Below are 25260 nucleotides of genomic sequence, written 5' to 3'. Positions count from 1 at the left end.
CCTACAGCTCGCCTGCTGGTTTGAGCGGCTACAAGCAGTCTGTCTGGACTCGTACAGCTTGGACTGTGCTCAATATCTATCAGCACCACACTTAGCGGGCGATGCCTTTCTGAAGATATGTCAACCCAACCTGGAACTTCTCACAGATCGCAACCATCTTGATATAGCAGAAGAATTGTTGCGAGGGGGTATGTCCTCGGTATACACAAAAAGACTGTTCACGCCAAACAACAAATATCTGGAACGTTTTGATGACACGCAAAAATCAACATATGGTCTCACCATAGACGCTAATAACCTCTATGGTGGGATCATGAAGGATTTCTGCTTGCCACTCAATTCCTTCCAGACGGACACAGAAGTGACGATTGAACAAATTTTGCAAACTCCAGACGACGCTGAATTTGGATATATCGTCTGCGTGGACTTGGACTACCCCGACTCAATTCACGATGCTCACCAAGATTTTCCAATGGCACCCACCCGAGAACCTGTAGACAGCATGTGGTTGAGTAGTTACCAGTTGGACCTTTTGGAAGAATATCATCTCCCAAAAGTTTCAAAGTGCAACAAACTGCTTCAAACACTCTATGATAAGAAGGATTATACACTACACTATGTAACGTTGAAGATTTATGAACGAAACGGCCTTAAAGTTTCAAAACTGCACAAGGTGCTCAAGTTCAGACAATCAAAGTGGATGGCAAAGTATATCGAACCGAACACAAGATTGCGGCAAGCAGCAACCAGCAAAATTGCTGAAAACTTCTTCAAACTCATGAACAACTCTGCTTTTGGAAAGTGTTGTGAAAGCATGCGAAATCGAGTTAACGCTTTCCTGGTCCGAGATGAACGAGCTCTCCTCAACCACACAGATAAGTTTAACATGAAATCCTTTAAAATTTTTGATGAAAACATGGCAGTCGTGACTACAAGAAAAACGAAAATAAACTGGGTGAAACCTACAATAGTTGGTGCTTCAATTCTGGATCTTTCAAAAGCATTCATGTTTCGATTTCACTACGAGAATATGAAACAGTGGTTTAAGTGTGAACTTTTATACTCTGATACGGACTCAATTACCTATGCTGTTGATTGTGATGACTTGTATGAGGAGCTAGCACGAGCAGAAGTCAACACAGAATTCGATTTCTCCAACTACCCTTCTGATAACGCATTGTACAACACAGAAAATCACATGGTAACTCTCAAATTCAAAGACGAACTGGCAGGGGTGGTAATGGAAGAGTTCTGTGGCTTGAAACCCAAAATGTATTCAATACAAACGAAGGGTATGTGTCACATTATATTTTATTAAAACAAATTCCAGTTTTGAAACTAACCAAATTCATGGAAGCGTCTTTTTAATATAACAGGAACATTGAAACCTAGATTAGGAAAGCACATAGATTAAAATAGAAAATGGATTGATTGTAATGTTCTTTCAGACTGTCAGAAGAAAAGTGCAAAGGGAATAACACATGAGGGGCAAAAGCAACTAAAGCACGAGGTCTTCAAGAGAGTATTGGACAGCGGGGAAATTGTCCGCGTCAAAAATGTGACCATCAAATCAGAGAAACATGAGTTGATGACACTGGAACAAAACAGAGTTGCGCTTTCGGCCTACTGTGACAAGCGGTTTTACCTTGACCCAATAAACTCCCTACCATTTGGACATAAAAATATTAGAGAATTTGCATTTCACAATGTTATATTAAATGATTGGGATTGGGAGTCAGAAAACGAAAGCTACTTGGATTCAATTTCACAACCAACCCCGGAAAATGTGATATCTGAAAACAATAGCTTTTCCCCCCGATCCAGGATTCAATCAGCCCGATTACTCAGAAAGTGAGCTTGATCAAGATATTGTTGACTGGAATGAACCCTACGCAATTTCCCCGCCAGCCCTTGACAATTCTTTTCTAGAATTGGAAGCAGTTGAAAGCGAAGCAAGCAATAATAGTGATATGTCTGATTTATCTTCAAGTAATAGTCTTGTAATAGAACCAACACCAAAACGCAGACGTCTAGTATTATACAATTCAAGCAGTGAAGATAACTGATAACTTACATTTAGTTGTAGTTGAAGTGCATGGATAAATTATAAAAGCATTCATATAAACTAAATACAAATTAATGTAAAAATTGAAACTTTATTATAAAAAGAAGACAAATAAAAGGTTTCTCTAACGCCGTTTCATCGGGATTCCACGACGACTAAGAATAATTTCCATGGGGGAATGACTTTTAACATGGTTAGTCAAACCATTTTGCTGGGTAAAAACTTTGAAACAAATTTTACACCTTAAAACAGGGTTTTGGGTAATTGGAGGGGGCGCAATAACTGCTGAATTTTCACACTGGTGGTATCGTGTGTCAATTAAACGCCAAATTTTCTGATTGCAGTTTTCACATTGATATCTAAAATTGTTGGGGTGTATTTCTTCAAAATGAGTAAAAAGATCTTTAGAATTTAAAAATTTGGAGCGACACAGAAAGCAGTCCAACAAGCAACGTTTGCGCCTTGGTGGCATTTGGAATTCGTATTCTGGTATTGGGTGTGTAGGTTCTGTATAACTGTGGGTAAAATGTTGAAATGGGCCAAGACCAAAACAAGATTAAAGTACCCTGGCGCAGACATATGACGAATTCACTTTCAAAGCAAAAGCGGTGGTAGTTAAAATGGCTTCAAGCCCAAAGCGGCAAACCAGTCACGCAAGTGGAGGGAAAATTGTTTCCTAAGATTAGTTTCATGCATGGCAGGGGAAATAAGGAGAAAGAATTTCAAAGTGTCCCACCCCGTAGTTTGCCCAGAAAGACACATCACTACTCATATGATGCTTGTATGGAAACCTAAGGTGACACGGAGGAGTCTTACAAACCTCGGCTGCGAAGTGGAACCCATTGACTGAGTGTTCGGATCCATGTCTGTCATCTTCGCCGTATCTCAACTTGATATGGGAGAGTCTGTAGGTGTATGAGAGAGGACCTCCGTCCAATGACACGATTCCACTCTGCTGGGAATCCAGTCTGAACTGTAACTCCTGACCAGTGTTTTCAAGGTCGCCGTGGACCTAAATATCAATCTTTTTTTATGGACTAGTTAACTAGTGGGGGCTAGACTAAGAGAATGCAACAGAGCTAGAAAAATATCTCTATTTTCTAAGCTCTCTAAATATAAGTTTTGCAAAAATCAAAATGCCTGAGTTTTCAAGGTCACCGTGAACTTATATAAAAAATTGTTTTTTTTTCATAAGTTAATCGAGACCAAACAAAAATAAAATGTTACAATGGGTTTTTCGCTCTCATTTACTGTCAAAAAGTGTAGTAAAAATTCCTGAGAATTTATGAACCTAAATATTAAGGTTACTTTTCATATGTTAATTTTCTATTAGGCAGGACAGACGGATAGTGTTATAACATTCAAGAGTTTAAAAAAGATTTAACAGTGTAGTTCTAACGATGAGTGTAAAAGTAAAAAAAATCTTTTTCCATCAACTGGACACGCAAAAAGGAAAAAAACAAAATGGTAACTTTTTTTCCATTTCTACTAATTTTTGTGTTTTTTGAGAAATTGCTTTACGCAAGATGTGTTGTTTTTGCTCCTTGGTTGACAAAAAAGGTAAAAATACCAGTACCATCAATTTACAGTAACCTTAATGATCAATAGCTGAAAACTCAAAATATTTTTATTATTGATTAATACAACCCAATGATAAAAATTTAAAAAAAATCGAAAAATTTTTAATTCAAAAATATGAAATCAGTATTCAAAAAAGTATCGGAAGTGTAAGATTGAAGATTGCGCGTTTATTCAAAAGTTTTTTTCTTTTTTAAGCAGTCATTGTTACTTTCATGTAACTCCACGTTAAAGTGTGACAGCAGATGCTCTTAAATTAAACTATTTTTTAATATAAAAATCTCTTATTGTGGTAAAAAAAGTGGTATAAAGTGTTGCTTGATCACACAACAAGAGGTCTTACAATGGAAGACAAAATTCTGAAAATGACCGCGTACTAGAAGTCTATGTGCGCAAAAATATTCATCATAAAAGTCAACAAAAAAAAGCTAAAAAAGTTTTTCGCGTATCTTGCAGAAAAATCTACTTAATTTTAAGGAGTGATCAATTTTGTGAGAGAGATAGCAAAAATATGTAAAAAATTGAGATTTTTAATGAGTCTTTTTTTGAAAATGAGGCGAAATAGTTGAGCCTTATCAAACAGTAAACAGAGGTTTAAAAAACTGGCGGTTTCCTAAAAGAGGGTCATAAGGTGATTATTTCTAGCGCACTAAATATAGTTGTTGCACACAATTAATTCACAAACTCTGTTATTGGAAAAGGTTTGTCACATAATAGCTTGTCCATTCTTAAAAGTGGATTCTTTTTTAAGCCACAAAATTGTGGAGAGAACTGTGCACATCCAAAAAAAAACTATTTGAAATGCCTTTATATATATATATATATATATATATATATATATAAATAATATTTTCAGTTCAAATTTAATTTTCAATTGTTTCAATACATTTATTTTGTCTTTTTTTGTGTTTACCTATGACTAACATTACTCAACAAATTGTGCTATAACTAACAGGTCATAGTTCATAAGGACGATTTAAACCTTGTGAATTTGTCGCAAAACCAGACCATTTAGGATAAAAACTGATGTAGGGTTTTTAGGGAAAAAATGATTTATTTAGATAAACACTATCCCAGCATATGGTTCGCCTGTTCAATTGTAAAGAACATGTTAAGATTAGACATTGGACAATTGAATGATTTCCTGAAAAAAATTTCTAATACACGGTTCTGCCTAATATGTCAAGTATACAACAATTGCCTTCAAAAAAACGTATTTTGACTGTTCTTTATACAAAACTATAATTAAAATTTTGACAAAAAACTGCTTAATTTTAAATTAAGCAGGTCCCAAGAAGCTCAGAAGAGCCAACTGCAAGGAATCCGTCAAACAGAAAATTAATAAAATCAACGCCATTCCGGCCACATTTTTTTTGTATTAACGACAGTGTTGTGGGGATATTTCAAGTCAACTTATATCTTGTAAGCTTGGGCAACAATATTTCATGACTATATAATCTCAGACTACATAAACAGTGAATTTTTTTTTAAATTAAGAAAAACTTTGTTGGATCTGGCAGGATGTTTGTGTTGTTTTGATTAGGGGTTTGTTTAGACAATGTGATTTCCATCTCATAACTCCCTTTTAATAAAGATTTACCTCTACAGATTTTGACAACAGAATCAGAGACGAAATTCATTTAGCTTTTTATCAACTCTCTTATTGACAGTTTTTGAACTCTTTTGAGCTCAGTGTGAAGGTGAAATTTTTAATTTTTAAAAAATATATATTTTTATATATGCTTGCTTCTCATTTCCTTCATTTCCTTTTCAATTTAATCAGTTTAGTTCACCTCTCTCAGCATTCTCCTTTTTCAAAACGAATACTTCATTATTGTCCGATTTATGGTTAGCAATTTGAACAAAACTATTATATATATAAGATGATTTCATTTAAACTTGTTATCATTTTGGAACGACGTTGGAACGAATGAAAATGCTATAGCTGCCTACTTCTTGGAAGCTAGAAACAACCGCTAGTAATTTTCATCTTCTGCGTGTAAACCATTCAAAATAGTTTAGAATATAATTTAAAAAAACCGCAGCAAAATCAGAGAAAATTTTCTTTTTAAGCTGCGCTGAAAATAAAGACGAAAAAATTTATATCCTTTTGCTATCAATCATATCATTTCACGTGTCTCTGGCCTGACCAAATGCAAGACTAAACTGGTTAACTAACTTACAAAATAACCAAAAACTAGCTGCAGACGTAATAGGTTGTCAGTAATAAGGTGACAGCAGATAATTTGTGATTGATGACTTTAAATGTCGCTTGTAATTGTTGCTTCCCACTTGTATAAAGAATTCTTCTTTCATTTTGACGAGGTAAAAAGTCTTTCCTAAATTTGAGATTCGCTCGTTGAGAATTGAAATGGAAAAGGGACAAAAGTTTGAAGGGGTTGTGAGTGACTTTTTCTGTTATTCCCAATTTTGCCTCCCTCACTCTTCAAAATTCTTACGCGCAAAACTCATCCTTCAATTAACAGCTTTCAGATATGGCCAACATCAGAAAGAATTTTTTGGTCTCTTTTTCAGCATATCAGGGCTCAACGCAGACGCTTTAAGAAGAATCAACTTTTTAAAAAACTATTCTGCACTTTATTTTTGTTGTTTATTTGAAATGATCACAATATTTTATCATTCTTTGAGGTTCATTTATAGTGGGTACGATAAAGTTGAAACGCTAACGATCTCTTTAAAGGTTCAAATTCATATTAAAAACATTCCGATGTCGGCTTATTTATGTTCATTTTGCATGCCCAGAGTTTCTTGAAGTTTGTCGTCGTTTAAACATTATGAACCGCTCTATAAGTAGGGTACCCGGTTCGAGAAAATTTCCAAAAATTATGTAAAAAATGCGCTCAATTTTCAAAAAATTCAGCGCAAAAACTTTACATAATAAAGCGCTGAAATGCGCTGAAAAGTGCTGAAACTTTGTAAGAAATGCGCTGAAATCCGCTGAAATTTCAGCTCTTTTCTTTCTCTCCGAGGCTCGAACCCCGATCATTGTGTCTCATCTATCAATTAATCCACTGCGCTATTGAGAATGCACTGAAATTATGTAAGAAATGCGCTGAAGGTGCGCTGAAATTTTAAAGTTTCAGCGCCATCTCGAAATTTTAGCGCAATTCAGCGCAATCAGCGCATGTCTTACATAATTTCAGCGCATTTCTTACAAAAAAATGCGCTGAAACGGCGCTGACATCTCGCCCCGGGGTATATTTGTTCATGCATAGAGGCATGCTATATGAAACAGAAACCGATAAGAACTCACCCGGACCCGAGTGCCATAGTAAATCAGTACTGATTCATCATATTCCAGTAGTAAAACGTTAAATCGGTACTGAATCATAGTTTCCCAAAGGTTACCTTGCAATATGTTCAGACCAAACGCAGAATCGGTTTTTTCATCGAAACATTTCTGATCATAATAAACGTAGTTTTTTTTCAAGAATCATAATAAAATCAAAATTTGAAAAATTTTGGAAATGAGATACCTTGCATTATGATCAGACCAAACGCAGAATCAGTTTTTTTAATAAAACTATCATGAACATAAAAAAACGTATTATTTTTTCAATGATCGTAACAAAATCATTGATATTTTGAAAATTTCCAAAATCAGTTGAAATTTTTTCATGACGCTTGACGAGCATTATAGAGCGTTTTATTTTTTGAAATCACAACAATTCAGAACCAGCACAAAACGAGTGGCCTTAAGGAATTACTTGACAGGTTTTCCGAATTTTCAATTTCCCAGATGTTCTATTTTTGTGTAATCGATCCAGTATGCAATCAAAGTAATTGCTCATCTCGAAAATAAGTCTATTATTATTGCATACCTAGGTATAAATACGCTAGGAAACGTTGTTCACATTTTTTTGAAATGTTAATTTTTGAACTTTTCAGTTGTTAAAGACAAAGCCGGATTAGTTTAGAGTGCGCTTCTGTCTGCAATTTATTGAGTTTAAATATTTTGGGTAATGATGTGCATTGATATTGCGCACATTTTCTGCGATAGAATTTTTCCAATTATACGAACGTGATTGCAGGTTTTTACGTAAAAACAGTTGCAAAACGATTTTCAAAATTGCATTTAAATGTTTTCAGGATTGAAAATTATTCTGTAAAACTTATATAATTTCTGAAGCAAAAATAGGTTAAAACGTACAGAATTCGCTGAACTAAAATTATTCCTCAAAATCAAAATAAATATGGTCAGAGTGCCAATTTAATTTGAATATTTCACCTTTTAAAATTATTTTGCCGGTAGCTAAGGATTTTTATTATTTTTTTTCCAAAAAATTAGGCTTTAAAAATTATGCGAAGGTTTTTAGGCAAATATGAGATAAAAAATTTACATGGCGTAAAATTAAACTATTTAGAGGGATAGAATAGAAGCCCAGAAAAAAGACAGAAAAAGTTTGGTGGAGTTAGAATCTAGGAACATCTTCCGTTTCAAAAAAGTTTTGTAAATTTCAATAACTTACTATTTTCACGTTAAATTTTCTCCTGTGTAGACAAAGGCAGAACGATAATAAGATGGGAAATTTTCAGTACAGTCCATGTTTGTGCTTAGTTAATTGAAAGAACAAACGAGTCTAGGATGAAATCAAACAGTTAAATTAGAAGAGCTTGGTAATCACTTTTATTGCTCTTTCTATTCCACGCAAAATTGATTTGTTTACGATTTGTTAAAAGATTCAGTGAATGTCTCCCACTTTTAGTACAAAAATTTCGTGCAAAAATAAAAAATTGAAAATTCTTTTATCATCAATTCAATGTTGCAACCTACGTAGAAAAAAGAAAATGGCATTGGCATGCGATGAACGCTGTTGTTGGCAAAGAATTTTCAACAAAATTTCTAAATGGTTAACAGCTTTCCCCAGCATCAATATTATAACGAAGAAAGGAGTTTCAAATTATGTTTATGTTTTGTCGACATGCTTATCTAAAACCAGTCCACAATGCTAATTTCAGATTTAATTAACTTGGCTAGCAGTGTAAATAGATGAAATAGAGCTTGAAAATCCACCAAAAGTACTTAAAACTCCTCAATTTGGCAATTTGGCAACGTGTTCCAATATACATTGTGTAAAAAAGCGCAATTCATTTTTAAGTGATTCATCATATTCCAGTAGTAAAACGTTAAATCAGTACTGAATCATAGTTTCCCAAAGGTTACCTTGAATTATGTTCAGACCAAACGCAGAATCGGTTTTTTCATCGAAACATTTCTGATCATAATAAACGTAGTTTTTTTCAAGAATCATAATAAAATCAAAATTTGAAAAATTTTGGAAATGAGATACCTTGCATTATGATCAGACCAAACGCAGAATCAGTTTTTTTAATGAAACTATCATGAACATAAAAAAACGTATTATTTTTTCAATGATCGTAACAAAATCATTGATATTTTGAAAATTTCCAAAATCAGTTGAAATTTTTTCATGACGCTTGACGAGCATTATAGAGCGTTTTAATTTTTGAAATCACAACAGTTCAGAACCAGCACAAAACGAGTGGCCTTAAGGAATTACTTGACAGGTTTTCCGAATTTTCAATTTCCCAGATGTTCTATTTTTGTGTAATCGATCCAGTATGCAATCAAAGTAATTGCTCATCTCGAAAACAAGTCTATTATTATTGCATACCTAGGTATAAATACGCTAGGAAACGTTGTCCACATTTTTTTGAAATGTTAATTTTTGAACTTTTCAGTTGTTAAAGACAAAGCCGGATTAGTTTAGAGTGCGCTTCTGTCTGCAATTTATTGAGGTTAAATATTTTGGGTAATGATGTGCATTGATATTGCGCACATTTTCTGCGATAGAATTTTTCCAATTATACGAACGTGATTGCAGGTTTTTACGTAAAAACAGTTGCAAAACGATTTTCAAAATTGCATTCAAATGTTTTCAGGATTGAAAATTATTCAGTAAAACTTATATAATTTCTGAAGCAAAAATAGGTTAAAACGTACAGAATTCGCTGAACTAAAAAGTATTCCTCAAAATCAAAATAAATATGGTCAGAGTGCCAATTTAATTTGAATATTTCACCTTTTAAAATTATTTTGCCGGTAGCTAAGGATTTTTATTATTTTTTTTCCAAAAAATTAGGCTTTAAAAATTACGCGAAGGTTTTTAGGCAAATATGAGATAAAAAAATTACATGGCGTAAAATTAAACTATTTAGAGGGATAGAATAGAAGCCCAGAAAAAAGACAAAAAAAGTTTGGTGGAGTTAGAATCTAGAAACATCTTCCGTTTCAAAAAAGTTTTGTAAATTTCAATAACTTACTATTTTCACGTTAAATTTTCTCCTGTGTAGACAAAGGCAGAACGATAATAAGATGGGAAATTTTCAGTACAGTCCATGTTTGTGCTTAGTTAATTAAAAGAACAAACGAGTCTAGGATGAAATCAAACAGTTAAATTAGAAGAGCATGGTAATCACTTTTATTGCTCTTTCTATTCCACGCAAAAATGATTTGTTTACGATTTGTTAAAAGATTCAGTGAACGTCTGCCACTTTTAGTACAAAAATTTCGTGCAAAAAGAAAAATTTGAAAATTCTTTTATCATCAATTCAATGTTGCAACCTATGTAGAAGAAAGAAAATGGCATTGGCATGCGATGAGCGCTGTTGTTGGCAAAGAATTTTCAACAAAATTTCTAAATGGTTAACAGCTTTCCCCAGCATCAATATTATAACGAAGAAAGGAGTTTTAAATTATATGTTTATGTTCTGTCGACATACTTATCTAAAACCAGTCCACAAAGCTAATTTCAGATTTAATTAATTGGCTAGCAGTGTAAATAGATGAAATAGAGCTTGAAAATCCACCAAAAGTACTTAAAACTCCTCAATTTGGCAATTTGGCAACGTGTTCCAATATACAGTGTGTAAAAAAGCGCAATTCATTTTTAAGTGATTCATCATATTCCAGTAGTAAAACGTTAAATCAGTACTGAATCATAGTTTCCCAAAGGTTACCTTGCATTATGTTCAGACCAAACGCAGAATCGGTTTTTTCATCGAAACATTTCTGATCATAATAAACGTAGTTTTTTTCAAGAATCATAATGAAATCAAAATTTGAAAAATTTTGGAAATGAGATACCTTGCATTATGATCAGACCAAACGCAGAATCAGTTTTTTTTAATGAAACTATCATGAACATAAAAAAACGTATTATTTTTTCAATGATCGTAACAAAATCATTGATATTTTGAAAATTTCCAAAATCAGTTGAAATTTTTTCATGACGCTTGACGAGCATTATAGAGCGTTTTATTTTTTGAAATCACAACAATTCAGAACCAGCACAAAACGAGTGGCCTTAAGGAATTAATTGACAGGTTTTCCGAATTTTCAATTTCCCAGATGTTCTATTTTTGTGTAATCGATCCAGTATGCAATCAAAGTAATTGCTCATCTCGAAAACAAGTCTATTATTATTGCATACCTAGGTATAAATACGCTAGGAAACGTTGTTCACATTTTTTTGAAATGTTAATTTTTGAACTTTTCAGTTGTTAAAGACAAAGCCGGATTAGTTTAGAGTGCGCTTCTGTCTGCAATTTATTGAGTTTAAATATTTTGGGTAATGATGTGCATTGATATTGCGCACATTTTCTGCGATAGAATTTTTCCAATTATACGAACGTGATTGCAGGTTTTTACGTAAAAACAGTTGCAAAACGATTTTCAAAATTGCATTTAAATGTTTTCAGGATTGAAAATTATTCTGTAAAACTTATATAATTTCTGAAGCAAAAATAGGTTAAAACGTACAGAATTCGCTGAACTAAAATTATTCCTCAAAATCAAAATAAATATGGTCAGAGTGCCAATTTAATTTGAATATTTCACCTTTTAAAATTATTTTGCCGGTAGCTAAGGATTTTTATTATTTTTTTTCCAAAAAATTAGGCTTTAAAAATTACGCGAAGGTTTTTAGGCAAATATGAGATAAAAAAATTACATGGCGTAAAATTAAACTATTTAGAGGGATAGAATAGAAGCCCAGAAAAAAGACAAAAAAAGTTTGGTGGAGTTAGAATCTAGAAACATCTTCCGTTTCAAAAAAGTTTTGTAAATTTCAATAACTTACTATTTTCACGTTAAATTTTCTCCTGTGTAGACAAAGGCAGAACGATAATAAGATGGGAAATTTTCAGTACAGTCCATGTTTGTGCTTAGTTAATTGAATGAACAAACGAGTCTAGGATGAAATCAAACAGTTAAATTAGAAGAGCTTGGTAATCACTTTTATTGCTCTTTCTACTCCACGCAAAATTGATTTGTTTACGATTTGTTAAAAGATTCAGTGAATGTCTCCCACTTTTAGTACAAAAATTTCGTGCAAAAAAGAAAAATTTGAAAATTCTTTCATCATCAATTCAATTTTGCAACCGACGTAGAAAAAAGAAAATGGCATTGGCATGCGATGAGCGCTGTTGTTGGCAAAGAATTTTCAACAAAATTTCTAAATGGTTAACAGCTTTCCCCAGCATCAATATTACAACGAAGAAAGGAGTTTTAAGTTATATGTTTATGTTCTGTCGACATACTTATCTAAAACCAGTCCACAATGCTAATTTCAGATTTAATTAACTTGGCTAGCAGTGTAAATAGATGAAATAGAGCTTGAAAAACTACCAAAAGTATTTAAAACTCCTCAATTTGGGGCAATTTGGTAACGTGTTCCAATATACAGTGTGTAAAAAAGCGCAATTCATTTTTAAGTGATTCATCATATTCCAGTAGTAAAACGTTAAATCAGTACTGAATCATAGTTTCCCAAAGGTTACCTTGCATTATGTTCAGACCAAACGCAGAATCGGTTTTTTCATCGAAACATTTCTGATCATAATAAACGTAGTTTTTTTCAAGAATCATAATGAAATCAAAATTTGAAAAATTTTGGAAATGAGATACCTTGCATTATGATCAGACCAAACGCAGAATCAGTTTTTTTTAATGAAACTATCATGAACATAAAAAAACGTATTATTTTTTCAATGATCATAACAAAATCATTGATATTTTGAAAATTTCCAAAGTCAGTTGAAATTTTTTCATGACGCTTGACGAGCATTATAGAGCATTTTATTTTTTGAAATCATAACAATTCAGAACCAGCACAAAACGAGTGGCCTTAAGGAATTACTTGACAGGTTTTCCGAATTTTCAATTTCCTAGATGTTCTATTTTTGTGTAATCGATCCAGTATGCAATCAAAGTAATTGCTCATCTCGAAAACAAGTTTATTATTATTGCATACCTAGGTATAAATACGCTAGGAAACGTTGTTCACATTTTTTTGAAAGGTTAATTTTAAACTTTTCAGTTGTTAAAGACAAAGCCGGATTAGCTTAGTGCGCTTCTGTCTGCAATTCATTGAGTTTAAATATTTTGAGTAATGATGTGCATTGATATTGCGCACATTTTCTGCGATAGAATTTTTCCAATTATACGAACGTGATTGCAGGTTTTTATGTAAAAACAGTTGCAAAAGGATTTTAAAAATTGCATTTAAATGTTTTCAGGATTGAAAATTTTTCAGTAAAACTTATATAATTTCTGAAGCAAAAATAGGTTGAAACGTACAGAATTTGCTGAACTAAAAGTCTATTCCTCAAAATCAAAATAAATATGGTCAGAGTTCCAATTTGATTTGAATATTTCACCTTTTAAAATTATTTTGCAGGTAGCTAATGATTATTATTATTTTTTTCCAAAAAATTTGGCTTTAAAAATTACGCGAAGGTTTTCCCGTGTATAGTACATTCCCATCTCCATTTGGGATGATGTTTGACCAGGCAATTTACCCTCTTCCTCGGAGAAGCTGTTGTGCTGGTCAGACTTACATTGACTTAGGCTGGGTTTTACATCTGCACATTTTTGAAAAGGGCCCCACCTTTTCACAGGTGCTACATTTCTTGTTCAAGGCCGGACACGGCTTGCTGCTGTGTGGCTTACCTCCACATCTATTACACAAGTCACCATTGCCTTTATAACCAGTGAACTTTTCACTAGGTTTTCTGAAGCTCTTTTTGAAGTTGTATACCACTTCTTCTTTTATTACAAATGGTCTATTACCTGTTGAGGAACTCGCAAAAGCCATTGCTTGACTTTTGAACTGTAAGCTTTCTCTCATTTTGGACAGAGCCATCGTTGGCTTAGTTTTAATGCCGTCTAATAGTCTTAATTTGGCCTCAGGTTCTCTCAAACTTGAGATAAATTTTATTTTCACCAACTCTTCCTCAGGGTTGGTTACTGTTTTAAGTTTTTCGAAATCACAATAACGTGCTTCTTCTCTGAGGTGCACCAGAAAATCGTCGTCAGATTCTCCAACGACTTGGACAACGGACAGAAATTTAGCCCTTTCGGCCGTTACTACTCTCTCCTTAGGTGAAATATAGTTTTGAATAGCTAGTCTGATCTCTTTAAAAGGAGTGTCTAATAAATTTATGAGGCTCATAAGGCTCCTAAGTTTATGAAGTGCGTCCTTGCCGCATATGCTAAGAAAGAGATTTGTTACCTGTAGGTCCACAATCGAATAATTTTGAAAAAGCGCAATTCATTTTTAAGTGAAAAATTACATCTTATTGCGACTTACAAAAAAGAATAATTTTGAAATTCACAAACTTTCATTCTGAGGAACAAAGTGTCGTGGTCTCGAGCACGAAAAACAAGAATTTTATTGTTTTAATAATTGAATTCAAAACGGCCTAAATGTACAAAATTTCACAGGTATTTATGATCCGTATCAGAATGAAAATTTACAGATCCGTCTAGATATAGATAAACTGATATGTGTTAATTTACACCTTAGTTGTGAACAAGTTTTTCCCCTTGCCGTATATGGCAAGTACTAGTGCAGTTTTTTGCACTTAACACATTGTTCTCCCTATCTGAAAACATGTCATTGCTATCTACTGGGAGGGTCGGAGAGTTGGTTACTGATCGTGTTTGGTGGTGGGAAGGTGGAATCTATCTCACAAATTTATGGTTTATGTACATTGATAAACTTGTGGTATGAACAAATTTGATTCGACGATTCGGTTCAAATTAGAAGCCATTATTCAAATTCACTTCACCAAACATCAGGTAAGAAAGTTTTCTTTATATATCGAAGTTTTAACTTGAGTTGCTAAGTTCGCTACTTCTCGATATATCACATCCTACCTCCTTTTTAAAGCAAAATGTAGAAATAGCTTCTCCAAATCTTTGTGGTTGTTTTTTATTTCTGCTTGAAGTTCTCGTGGCCACCGAAGGTTGTTCCCCTTCAAATACTGAGGTTTCTTCAGTAAAGTTGGGTGATGCCACGTCTATGTCGTCCCTACTGCTCTCAGACTGTGAGTCAGTAGATTCAGTCTTGATGTCGTCAGGTTCCAACCGTACAATTTGGTTGTCACTAACAAGAACTGTCTTGTTTGAATTCTCCGGCTGGATGAACGAAGTGTTCATTTTTTTACGGCTACTGAAAGTAGCTTGGTGAACTGTTCGTCGGTTTGAAGAGGACTCGTTCACACAGATCAAAATCAGTGATTGCTGGAAGTCTTATCTTGCGTCCCAAAAGCAGTTCTACAGGAGTTTTGCCCAGCGTCTAGGAAGTGTTCCGATGTGTCATCAAAGCCCGCTGTAAGAAAGCGCCAAATGACACATTCAGATTTGGACTCTAGGCTTGAATAGCCCGGTTCACTGTTTAGACCGCTCGTTCAGCAATCCCATTTGCTCTTGGATGGTAGATGGGAGATTCCATCTTTTTAATCCCAAGTGATTCACACCATTGCTTTAGGTCACTGCTCACAAACTCAGGACCATTGTCTGATACTAATGATTTTGGTATCCCAAATCTTGCAAAGATTTGACTCAAGTACACCTTCACTGTTTGTGAGGTTCTATTTCCCGCAGGAAAGGCTTCTATTCAACCTGATCCCGCGTCTATTATCACTAAGATATTACCTTGATCCTTAACGTAGCCCCAGTCCATGTGGAGTCTTTCCCAAACTTCAGTTTCCGGCCAAATAGATACTGTTTTCCCCAGGCTAGGCCTGTTTTCTTGGCATTCCTTACATTTATTAACAAATCGAAGAACATCTTGACTGATACCGGGCCACCAAGCCATCATTCGAACTGCTGTTTCAGTTGCATTTTTGCCTGGGTGAGTCTCATGAGCTTTGGTTATCACCATGGTTCTTAGTTTGGGTGGAATGAAAGGCACAACTCCTCGAAAGATAATTCCATTGTGAATGGTCAAGGCGTCTTTCTGTTGTTCAAATCCTTTCTCTGCATCTGAGCACTGTTTCCAGATGCCGCTTTTTATTCGTTTGATGACATCTTGAAAGAGTCGATTCGATTCCAGCTCAGTTTTGATGTCTGACTGGTTCACCAGGTCGGATTGCACGAAGTAGATATTGTCAAGAGCAAAGCAGACTCGATCATTGTCATCGTCATCATCGAAGTCTAGTCTGCTCAGAGCATCAGCTTGGGGGATCTGTTCTCCGGGTGTATACTTCAATTCGAAGTCAAATCCCATCAGCGCTATCGCCCATCTTGTAATTCTTGCTGATGCTGTTTTCGGAATTTCTTCGTCTGGGACGAAGAGATTTTTGAGAGGTTTGTGGTCAGTCTGTAGAGTGAACCTTCTTCCGAGTAGGAATTGTTTCAATCTTGTGACCACAAAGACGATTGCAAGTGCCTCTCGCTCAATATTGGAGTAATTTTGTTCGGCTTGTGACAACATCCTCGATACGTAGATCACAGGATGTCCTTCTTATAAGAGTACCCCGCCTATAGCTTTCTCTGAGGCGTCTGTTGTCACGGTTCCTTCCTTCGTCAAGCTGTAAGGCTGTACAAGAGGGTTAGCACATAACTCGTTTTTGATGTTTTCAAAAGCATTTTGCTCTTGTTTGTCCCATCTGAATTCTTCTTTTCGAATTTCGTTTAAGGGTAGAATTTTGGTTGCAAAATCCGGTATCATTCGACCATAAAAATTTGCTAAGCCGACAAAGGAGTTGTTTCGAGTTGTTTCATATTTGATGGTGGTTTTGACATTTTTGATTTTCTCAACATGTTTAGGATCGGGTGCTATTCCTTTTTGGAAACAGAGTAACCAAGAAAACTTACGCTTGAAAGTGGTTTGGAGTTGGATTTCCTCTCATTGATGGTGAAATTTTTTTCACGTAGCCGACTCATGACTGCAAACATTCGTTTCTCGTATTGATCCTTTGTTGTTCCATATAGCAGAACGTCGTGTTGGAATATGACCACACCCTTGATTCCTTTGAGAGTTGACTCAATGCAATTCTGGAAGATTGATGAAGAGTTCTTTAGAACCTGAGGAAGCCTGCACATCTTGAACAGTCCTTGCGATGTCTTGATTGTGCATATTTCTTTTGCATCCTCGTCCAGCTCAATTTGATAATATGCATCTGATAAGTCAGTTTTTCCATAGTAAGAGGCCCCTTGGAGATTATGGAAAATGGTCTCCATGTCCGGTATCGGATAGTCCTCGTCCATAACTTTGCCATTGATGTGAACTTTGAGGTCCACGCATAGTCTCAGAGCTCCATTTTTCTTCCACTGCCACACTAATGGTGATGCATTTGTGACCCCACCAGGTGGTACTGGCTCCAGGATGCCTTGTCGTATCATTGTCTCAAGGTTCTCTTTGACCCTGTCTTGGAGAGGTAGAGGTATCTTTCTGGCTTTGCAAAACATTAGTTGTGATCCCGGTATGAGTTTCACATGCGCTTTGTATCCTTTGACTGCAGGTAGTCTTTCGTCACTCACTGCATTGATGCCTTCTTGGGGTAGTATGTCCCTCCCAAGTAGCCCAAATTTTTTGTCGGATTGCACAACTGCTAGTTGTTGTTGCATATACTTGCTTCCGTTCCACTCAACATCACATGTTAGTGATCCCAGAAGCGTCAGTTGATGACCATCATAAGCCTCAAGACGTCTAATTTTCCCATTTAACTGAGGTTTACCAAGCTCTGTCCAGATTAATGATGATATCACGGTGCTATCAGCACCTGTATCAACTTGCATTTTTGTTTTATGGTCTTTTACTGTAATGTACTCCCATGTCACCGACATGTTAAACACGTTTTCCCGTGTATAGTACATTCCCATCTCCATTTGGGATGATGTTTGACCAGGCAATTTACCCTCTTCCTCGGAGAAGCTGTTGTGCTGGTCAGACTTACCTGACTTAGGCTGGGTTTTACATCTGCACATTTTTGAAAAGGGCCCCACCTTTTCACAGGTGCTACATTTCTTGTTCAAGGCCGGACACGGCTTGCTGCTGTGTGGCTTACCTCCACATCTATTACACAAGTCACCATTGCCTTTATAACCAGTGAACTTTTCACTAGGTTTTCTGAAGCTCTTTTTGAAGTTGTATACCACTTCTTCTTTTATTACAAATGGTCTATTACCTGTTGAGGAACTCGCAAAAGCAATTGCTTGACTTCTGAACTGTAAGCTTTCTCTCATTTCGGACAGAGCCATCGTTGGCTTAGTTTTAATGCCGTCTAATAGTCTTAATTTGGCCTCAGGTTCTCTCAAACTTGAGATAAATTTTATTTTCACCAACTCTTCCTCAGGGTTGGTTACTCTTTTAAGTTTTTCGAAATCACAATAACGTGCTTCTTCTCTGAGGTGCACCAGAAAATCGTCGTCAGATTCTCCAACGACTTGGACAACGGACAGAAATTTAGCCCTTTCGGCCGTTACTACTCTCTCCTTAGGTGAAATATAGTTTTGAATAGCTAGTCTGATCTCTTTAAAAGGAGTGTCTAACAAATTTATGAGGCTCATAAGGCTCCTAAGTTTATGAAGTGCGTCCTGGCCGCATATGCTAAGAAAGAGATTTGTTACCTGTAGGTCCACAATCGAATAATTTTGAAAAAGCGCAATTCATTTTTAAGTGAAAAATTACATCTTATTGCGACTTACAAAAAAGAATAATTTTGAAATTCACAAACTTTCATTCTGAGGAACAAAGTGTCGTGGTCTCGAGCACGAAAAACAAGAATTTTATTGTTTTAATAATTGAATTCAAAACGGCCTAAATGTACAAAATTTCACAGGTATTTATGATCCGTATCAGAATGAAAATTTACAGATCCGTCTAGATATAGATAAACTGATATGTGTTAATTTACACCTTAGTTGTGAACAAGTTTTTCCCCTTGCCGTATATGGCAAGTACTAGTGCAGTTTTTTGCACTTAACACATTGTTCTCCCTATCTGAAAACATGTCATTGCTATCTACTGGGAGGGTCGGAGAGTTGGTTACTGATCGTGTTTGGTGGTGGGAAGGTGGAATCTATCTCACAAATTTATGGTTTATGTACATTGATAAACTTGTGGTATGAACAAATTTGATTCGACGATTCGGTTCAAATTAGAAGCCATTATTCAAATTCACTTCACCAAACATCAGGTAAGAAAGTTTTCTTTATATATAGAAGTTTTAAATTAAGTTGCTAAGTTCGCTACTTCTCGATATATCACACAAAATCCACAAGTATTGCAAAATAGTGTGGAAAAAGTGTTATTTTTGTTTTAACGAATCCGACTATGGCTCAATTTTGCATTAGTGAAACCATCATAGAGACATGCTAACGTTAACATTTGAAAACTGTTTTTGTTCTTCTATTGCAATTCCAATTACTGTCTCCTCTCTGTAACTTTAAAGTAAAATGTGTGCAAAACAACAAAAACGGTCAATTAACATTTTTTTCCGCTGAGCCTTCTTGTAAATAAATCGATCTCGTTCTTTTTAGGCCTAATATTCTTATTTGTCAAAAACAGATCTTAGCCGCAAATCGGCGGAGACAAAGGACCTGTTTGTTGGCGAAGTTTTGTTGTTTTTTTTGCGTTGCATGGTTATTTTGCCTTGATGTAGAGAAGAATGGCTGCCTTACCTTGCCAAAAAACTTTGTTTTTTTTTTCAGAATGTTGAAAGAATATTATGTCGGTTGTGCGTTTTCAGCGCCTTTAGACATGTTTGAAAAATTTTTGATCTAAAAAAACGATGACAATTATATCTGTTGTTGAAGCAACGAGCAACACTTCGAAACTTTTAAACTGCAATTTTTTTCCAAGGTTAATTTTTAAAGACAGCTGATAGAGTACATAATTTACCCAATTTGGCCCCTTTCACCATCCATACACTTTTTGGTTGCATCCCTAGTAAAGCATGAATTGATAACTTGCAAGAATCTTGCAAGATTTTGAATTCACTTGGAAGACGATGCTATATATTTTTTCGAAACAGAAATTTAACAATTAAAATTACTTCAAATTAAGAAACCTCTAAAGCCAAAATTTGCAGTATCATTTTTGTCGAAATTTTTTATTGCGGAAATACACTATAAATGAGTTTAATGAACTAATTCATAATTGTAATTTAGAAATATTTTTTGCTCGTTAATTGGCATTGGAAGTAAGTTTTGGTTAAGTTTTTCATATCCATATAACTTTCGAAACTGAAGTGCTAGTCTGGGAGAAAAAATTAAATACCCTTCCAATTGAATTCAAAATCTTGCAAGATTCTTGCGAGTTATGAATTCTTGCATAACCAGGGATGAATCTATCAATCAACTTTTTAGTACATTAAAGCGCATGTAACAATTTTAAATAATTTTAGATTGATAGAACAGCAAAATTTGCAGCTTTCATATTCCTCTGATAGCCGTTTTACCACAAAAAATGTCATTAATATCTAAGAACACATCGAAAACATCGATCAATCTTTAAACAACCAAGTAGCTAAATCAGTACAACAAACAAGTTATAATTAAAAAACTATTTCCCGTTTATAACCAGTTTTATTATAGTTAGCTTCCCTTGAGTGCATGGTTTAAGACCTTTTGGGGGGTACTGTAAGAAGGATAAAGACCCATTTGGGCGGGCCAGAGTGAACAATTAGAATTTCATTTATTGTTGAGTTCGGGATGTACGCAACCTAATACATAACTGTCAGTTTTTTTTTTGTAGGGGTTGAATCAGGCATGGAAAGAACCAAAATTTCCCTCTAGCAGTGAAACCTTATCCCAAAAACGTCTGTTATTATTGTTGAATTGAATTTAACAAAATTGTTTTTTTTTTGGTAAAACAAATAACATTGTTTGCTCAATTAGAGAATACGCTTTTTAACCGATTCTATTTTTTTTAATCAAGAAGAGATTTTCTAACATAGTTTCTATAAAGTTTATAAAAATCTAGCAGAACTTTTCAGAGCAAATTGAAAAAGACCGATTGGTTTATAGTTTTTATGGTGCCTAACTTGAGAGAAAAGTTGTGAAAATTACTGCGTTTTATGAATGAAACCTTTTATTTTTTACGAACTGAAAAAAAAAACGAATTTAAAATCACCGAAATCTTTCTATAAGGATTTATCAATAGCCTCCTAAAATGAACAAGGCACTCGATTCGATATTTTCCTTCAAAATTTTTCCACTATTTCAATTCACATGCTTTGCAGACAAACATACAAACGAAACTGTTTACGCATAAATAAAAACAAAGACAGACAAATAAGCGGTTAATTCAAAATGGCGTCACAGAATGCTTCCAAAATACATCAAAGCAAAAATTGAGTCTGAACCAAAATTGATTTCCAGCGTAAAAATTGTTTCCATTTTGTTTAAGCTAACTTTGCCCCTAACCAAAAGGTGGCTTATCCTAATAATTAACATTGACAAAATATTAATTTTTGTAGCAATTTTCATAAACGGTTGCAAGAATTCGTCTATATTGTAATTGTTCTGATGCAAAAACAAAAAGGTTCAATTACGGTAAAAATTCTGCTCTAAAATTGAGATTTCATCAGATTGAAATTGGCACTATCCATCTTCAAACATCGGCACTGATTGCTATAGCGTTTTGTCGAACAATTTTTAGCAGCCAAACTGACAGATTACTGAATATCAAATAAACTGCTGAAAATGCCAAACTCGCCAAAAAATTCCCGACAAAGGTGGTGAATCGACAATATTTCAGCAATACGTGCTCAAAATCTCCAGAAAGTTTTCTCCAAAAAATTCCCTCTACACGACAAAAAATGACAAAAAGTTATATTAAAGATTGAAGCGCATCATCCGTTTTCAGAAGATTTTCTTGTTTCCTTTTTCACTAAAAATTAACTAAGTAACTTCTCCTTCATTTCAAAAACCTTAAAATTTTTAATATCATAAGTACTTTTTGCGCTGGCTATGATTAATATTGATCGCATAGCAAAAAGCTATTCAAATTTAATAGTAATTTTGAACAAACAATGCTATTGGATTTTTTTCCTCTCCGTAAAAATTAAGGATTTTTATAACATCAATCTTACACTAAAAAAATGGAATGTAATTATTCACTCCTTTCTCTAATTAAATTGCCCAACGATGAGCCTGCACAATTACTTCGAAAAAGTTCGCTTGCACTATCTATTACTATTCTATATTTGTTGACTCTTCTAAGGATTAGCAACTATTGAAAATTTGTAAATTGATGCACAAACGATCTAAATGCCAGCACAAAAATTCATTTGACGCCGTTTTCCAGTGGAGAGAGGAGAACTGAAGAAAAGTATTTTCAGAAACCTCAAAAATAACTGAATTATTAATTTCCTGGCGTTAAGATTGTCTCTGACTATATGTTCTCAAAAAACCCATCCAGGATACCTAAAAACCATAACTCAAAACCATAATTCAAAGAATGCCTCCAAGGGAAAAATTGGAGTCTTTCTGTTATTCAATCAATATAAAAAAAACTTTGCTAAGGATTCGCGTCAGAAATCTATAAGCAATCTGCACAATTTTTCTAAAATAAACCTATGAGTCATGTTGAAAAAATTTATATATTTTTCCTTCAAGGAAAGTAAAGGACTTCTATTACAGAATTTATAAACTAAGAAATTAAATAGCAATTAATCATTTGATTCCTCGTAAATATCCACCGCTGTGAAGGCACAGTTACATTCTAATATTCCATCCACAAGTTCAACATTTTTTCTACAGTTATTTTTTCTCCAAAAATTTGCAGCGTTTCTGAACTTTTGAATAACCAACGCTCCGAAAGCTTGTAATGGAACTCGGTTATCTTTTTTTAGTGAAAGGAAGAAAAGTGAAGAAGGGTGTCTTAAAAATTTGAAGTCACTTCATGCAGACGAAATTGTGTCCAGCTTTGCTCTGTTTTCTGAAAAATGTCCTATGAAAAAAGATAACGAAAATTTATCATTACAATGAAAAACAGACGTATGTATTGAGATCTCATTCCAGTAAAAACAATTCACATTTTGTTGTTAATAGATAAGAAAACTGAAAAATCATTCAAGATGGTACTACAAAACTAAAATGCAATCAGTTTGTGTAACATTTTCATATATATATATATATATATATATATATATATATATATATGTATGTATGTATAACATGGAAGTAAACTATTATCATTGATCTCAAAAATTATCAAAAGGATAATTTGACAGTTTTCTGAAAAAGTTCTCTTCTTTGGAACGGACGTAGGATTTGCGAATGATTGATCTGTTGTGATTTTCAGCAGTTAGCCAGCCAGACAACCCTTTCATCCATAGATGTGCCAAATTTTAAAAAAGTACAAATAATATCGAGGAAATAATCAGACAAAACAAAATGTCTGGATGGCTCAAATGTTTAGTTTTTAAGCCTGAAATTTTCAGATATCTGTATATTTTTGAAACTGAATTTTTCTATAGTTTCGTATATTGCAGTTTTTGCCGTTGTTTTACGGACAAATGTTGAGTTGTAGTTTAATAACGCCATGTTAAGTAAATTTCAAGATTAAATTTCAAGTTAATTTTTTAATCAACAAATAGAAAATAGGATTCATTGTGAATTGTCGCTGGTCTTTTTTCGGTTTCTAAAGAATCATAATTTCCAATTTGAGCATTTTATTTAGAGTTTTTATAAGGTTTAATTTCTGCGTTGTCGACATTTTGATTCAAGTTGACTTTTTTGTTTTTTTTTTTCGCAATTCGATCATTTTTGGGTCTGAATGTTTTTTAAGAAAGTATTACGTTTTCTTTGTCTTCAAAATAAAACCCAACCAAAGTTTGATCACGACACTAGACAGGCAGTTCGCAGAAGAAACCCTGAGGTAGTGAAAATTGATACTTAGTTTTGAAAGTTGGGGTTGCGAAAGATTGATTGGCTTGATTGGCATTTTATTTTGCTGACGTTGGTTCAATTTGACAAATTAACACATGCTAAGTTCCTATTCTTCTCAAAACAGTCGGGTGTATCTATTTCTGATTATTCAAATTCACTTTATCTTGTCTGCGAAAAATGTCGATCTGTCTATCCAAAATGCTACAAGACATAATAAATTGGTTTTTTGTTATCTATTTCAGGGCTAATCAACCAAAAACATTTAAACCCATATACCCGTATCAGCACATATATAACCTCGCATTCACATTTTTCCGTGTTGGTGGAAAACGCTCATAAAATTTGGGGTGGAAAAAGAAGATATTCAATATATAGCCCACAGATTTAAAAGCAAATTACTCGACAAAAAACCCTCCGTAATTGAGACAATTTTATTGAAAATGGAAGAGCGGCAGTTCAGGGGGGTTGGAGGGGAGCGGGCGGTGGGGGGGGGGGGGGGGGCTGGTGATAGCTTGCAGCTATTTTTAACGAGTCATCTAGCCACGGCTATCTTGAATTTGAAATAACACTCGCAAAGTATATGTACCCTCCTAGCCTTTGGGTTGCATTAAAGAGTAACGTTGAGCGTTGTCTGTTGTTTGGGTTCACCCCGGGGGGCCTTTTGTTTTGGGGGGATGTTCAAGCGGGGAGGCACAAAGGGTTGGCGAGAACAAACAGGCACTTAATCACTCGCTCACAGCTTGATCAAATACGGGAATGTTAATAACATTTGCCCCCAGTTTATAACCACCCCACACTTACACTTAACTCCTAAACCCGCTAACAACCCTTTTTTCCATCCCTCTCAGGGTTTTGCCCAGTCAATGGCTCTAAAATTTTTTCTATTGCCCAACAAGCAGTGTAGACTTTTAAGAAAATAAACGTTTCCGGTCTATACTTAAATCAATTAAAAATAACCGCGTGAAATTAAAGTTTTTCAGCTGGAGGACTTCCGCAAAACACTTGAAAAATCGATTTGAAAAAAAAAAACAGAATAAAATTGAGTGTCTGTACTGTGACTCAAAAGTAAATCACAAACAAAGTTCTGGCATTACAAGCATCTTCACGAACCGTAATTGAGCTACTTTCAAAGAAAGTGGTTGCGACTTATAGGTCAATAAAAAGATTAAATATAAAATAAGCTCAATCCAATTTCACAATGTGATAAGATACAAAAGTAGTCACTTATAAAAGAAGGCAAATTTCCTCAAAAAATTGGTTCGGGTCGACAATTGTAATGTACTGAACCGCCAAACGAACTCCAACGGTTATCTTGTAGGAATCTGGCAAAAATCGTTTATCTTACAAAATTATGCAAGACTCTTGCAAATAACGCTCATCTTCCAAGATCCGGGCGCTTGTCTTACAAGAATCTTGTAAGATAACCGTCTTAAAATTTTGATTAAAA

The 25260-nt window shown here is 34.5% G+C and overlaps 1 protein-coding gene across 1 annotated transcript in view; it reads right to left on the bottom strand.

The window, feature by feature from the left end:
* Nucleotides 1-25260, bottom strand: part of LOC142354523 (carbonic anhydrase-related protein 10-like) — a 77366-nt gene that overhangs the window by 32269 nt on the left and 19837 nt on the right. Inside the window, exon 4 of the mRNA XM_075406846.1 lies at nt 2886-3077. Coding sequence (XP_075262961.1) covers nt 2886-3077 — 192 coding nt within the window. The remainder of the gene's footprint in view (nt 1-2885; nt 3078-25260) is intronic.

This window comes from Convolutriloba macropyga, chromosome 15, assembly GCF_964194025.1.
Source record: "Convolutriloba macropyga chromosome 15, txConMacr16.3, whole genome shotgun sequence".
NCBI classification, from domain to species: Eukaryota; Metazoa; Xenacoelomorpha; order Acoela; family Convolutidae; genus Convolutriloba; species Convolutriloba macropyga.
This window is presented reverse-complemented; position numbering and strand designations above follow the sequence as displayed.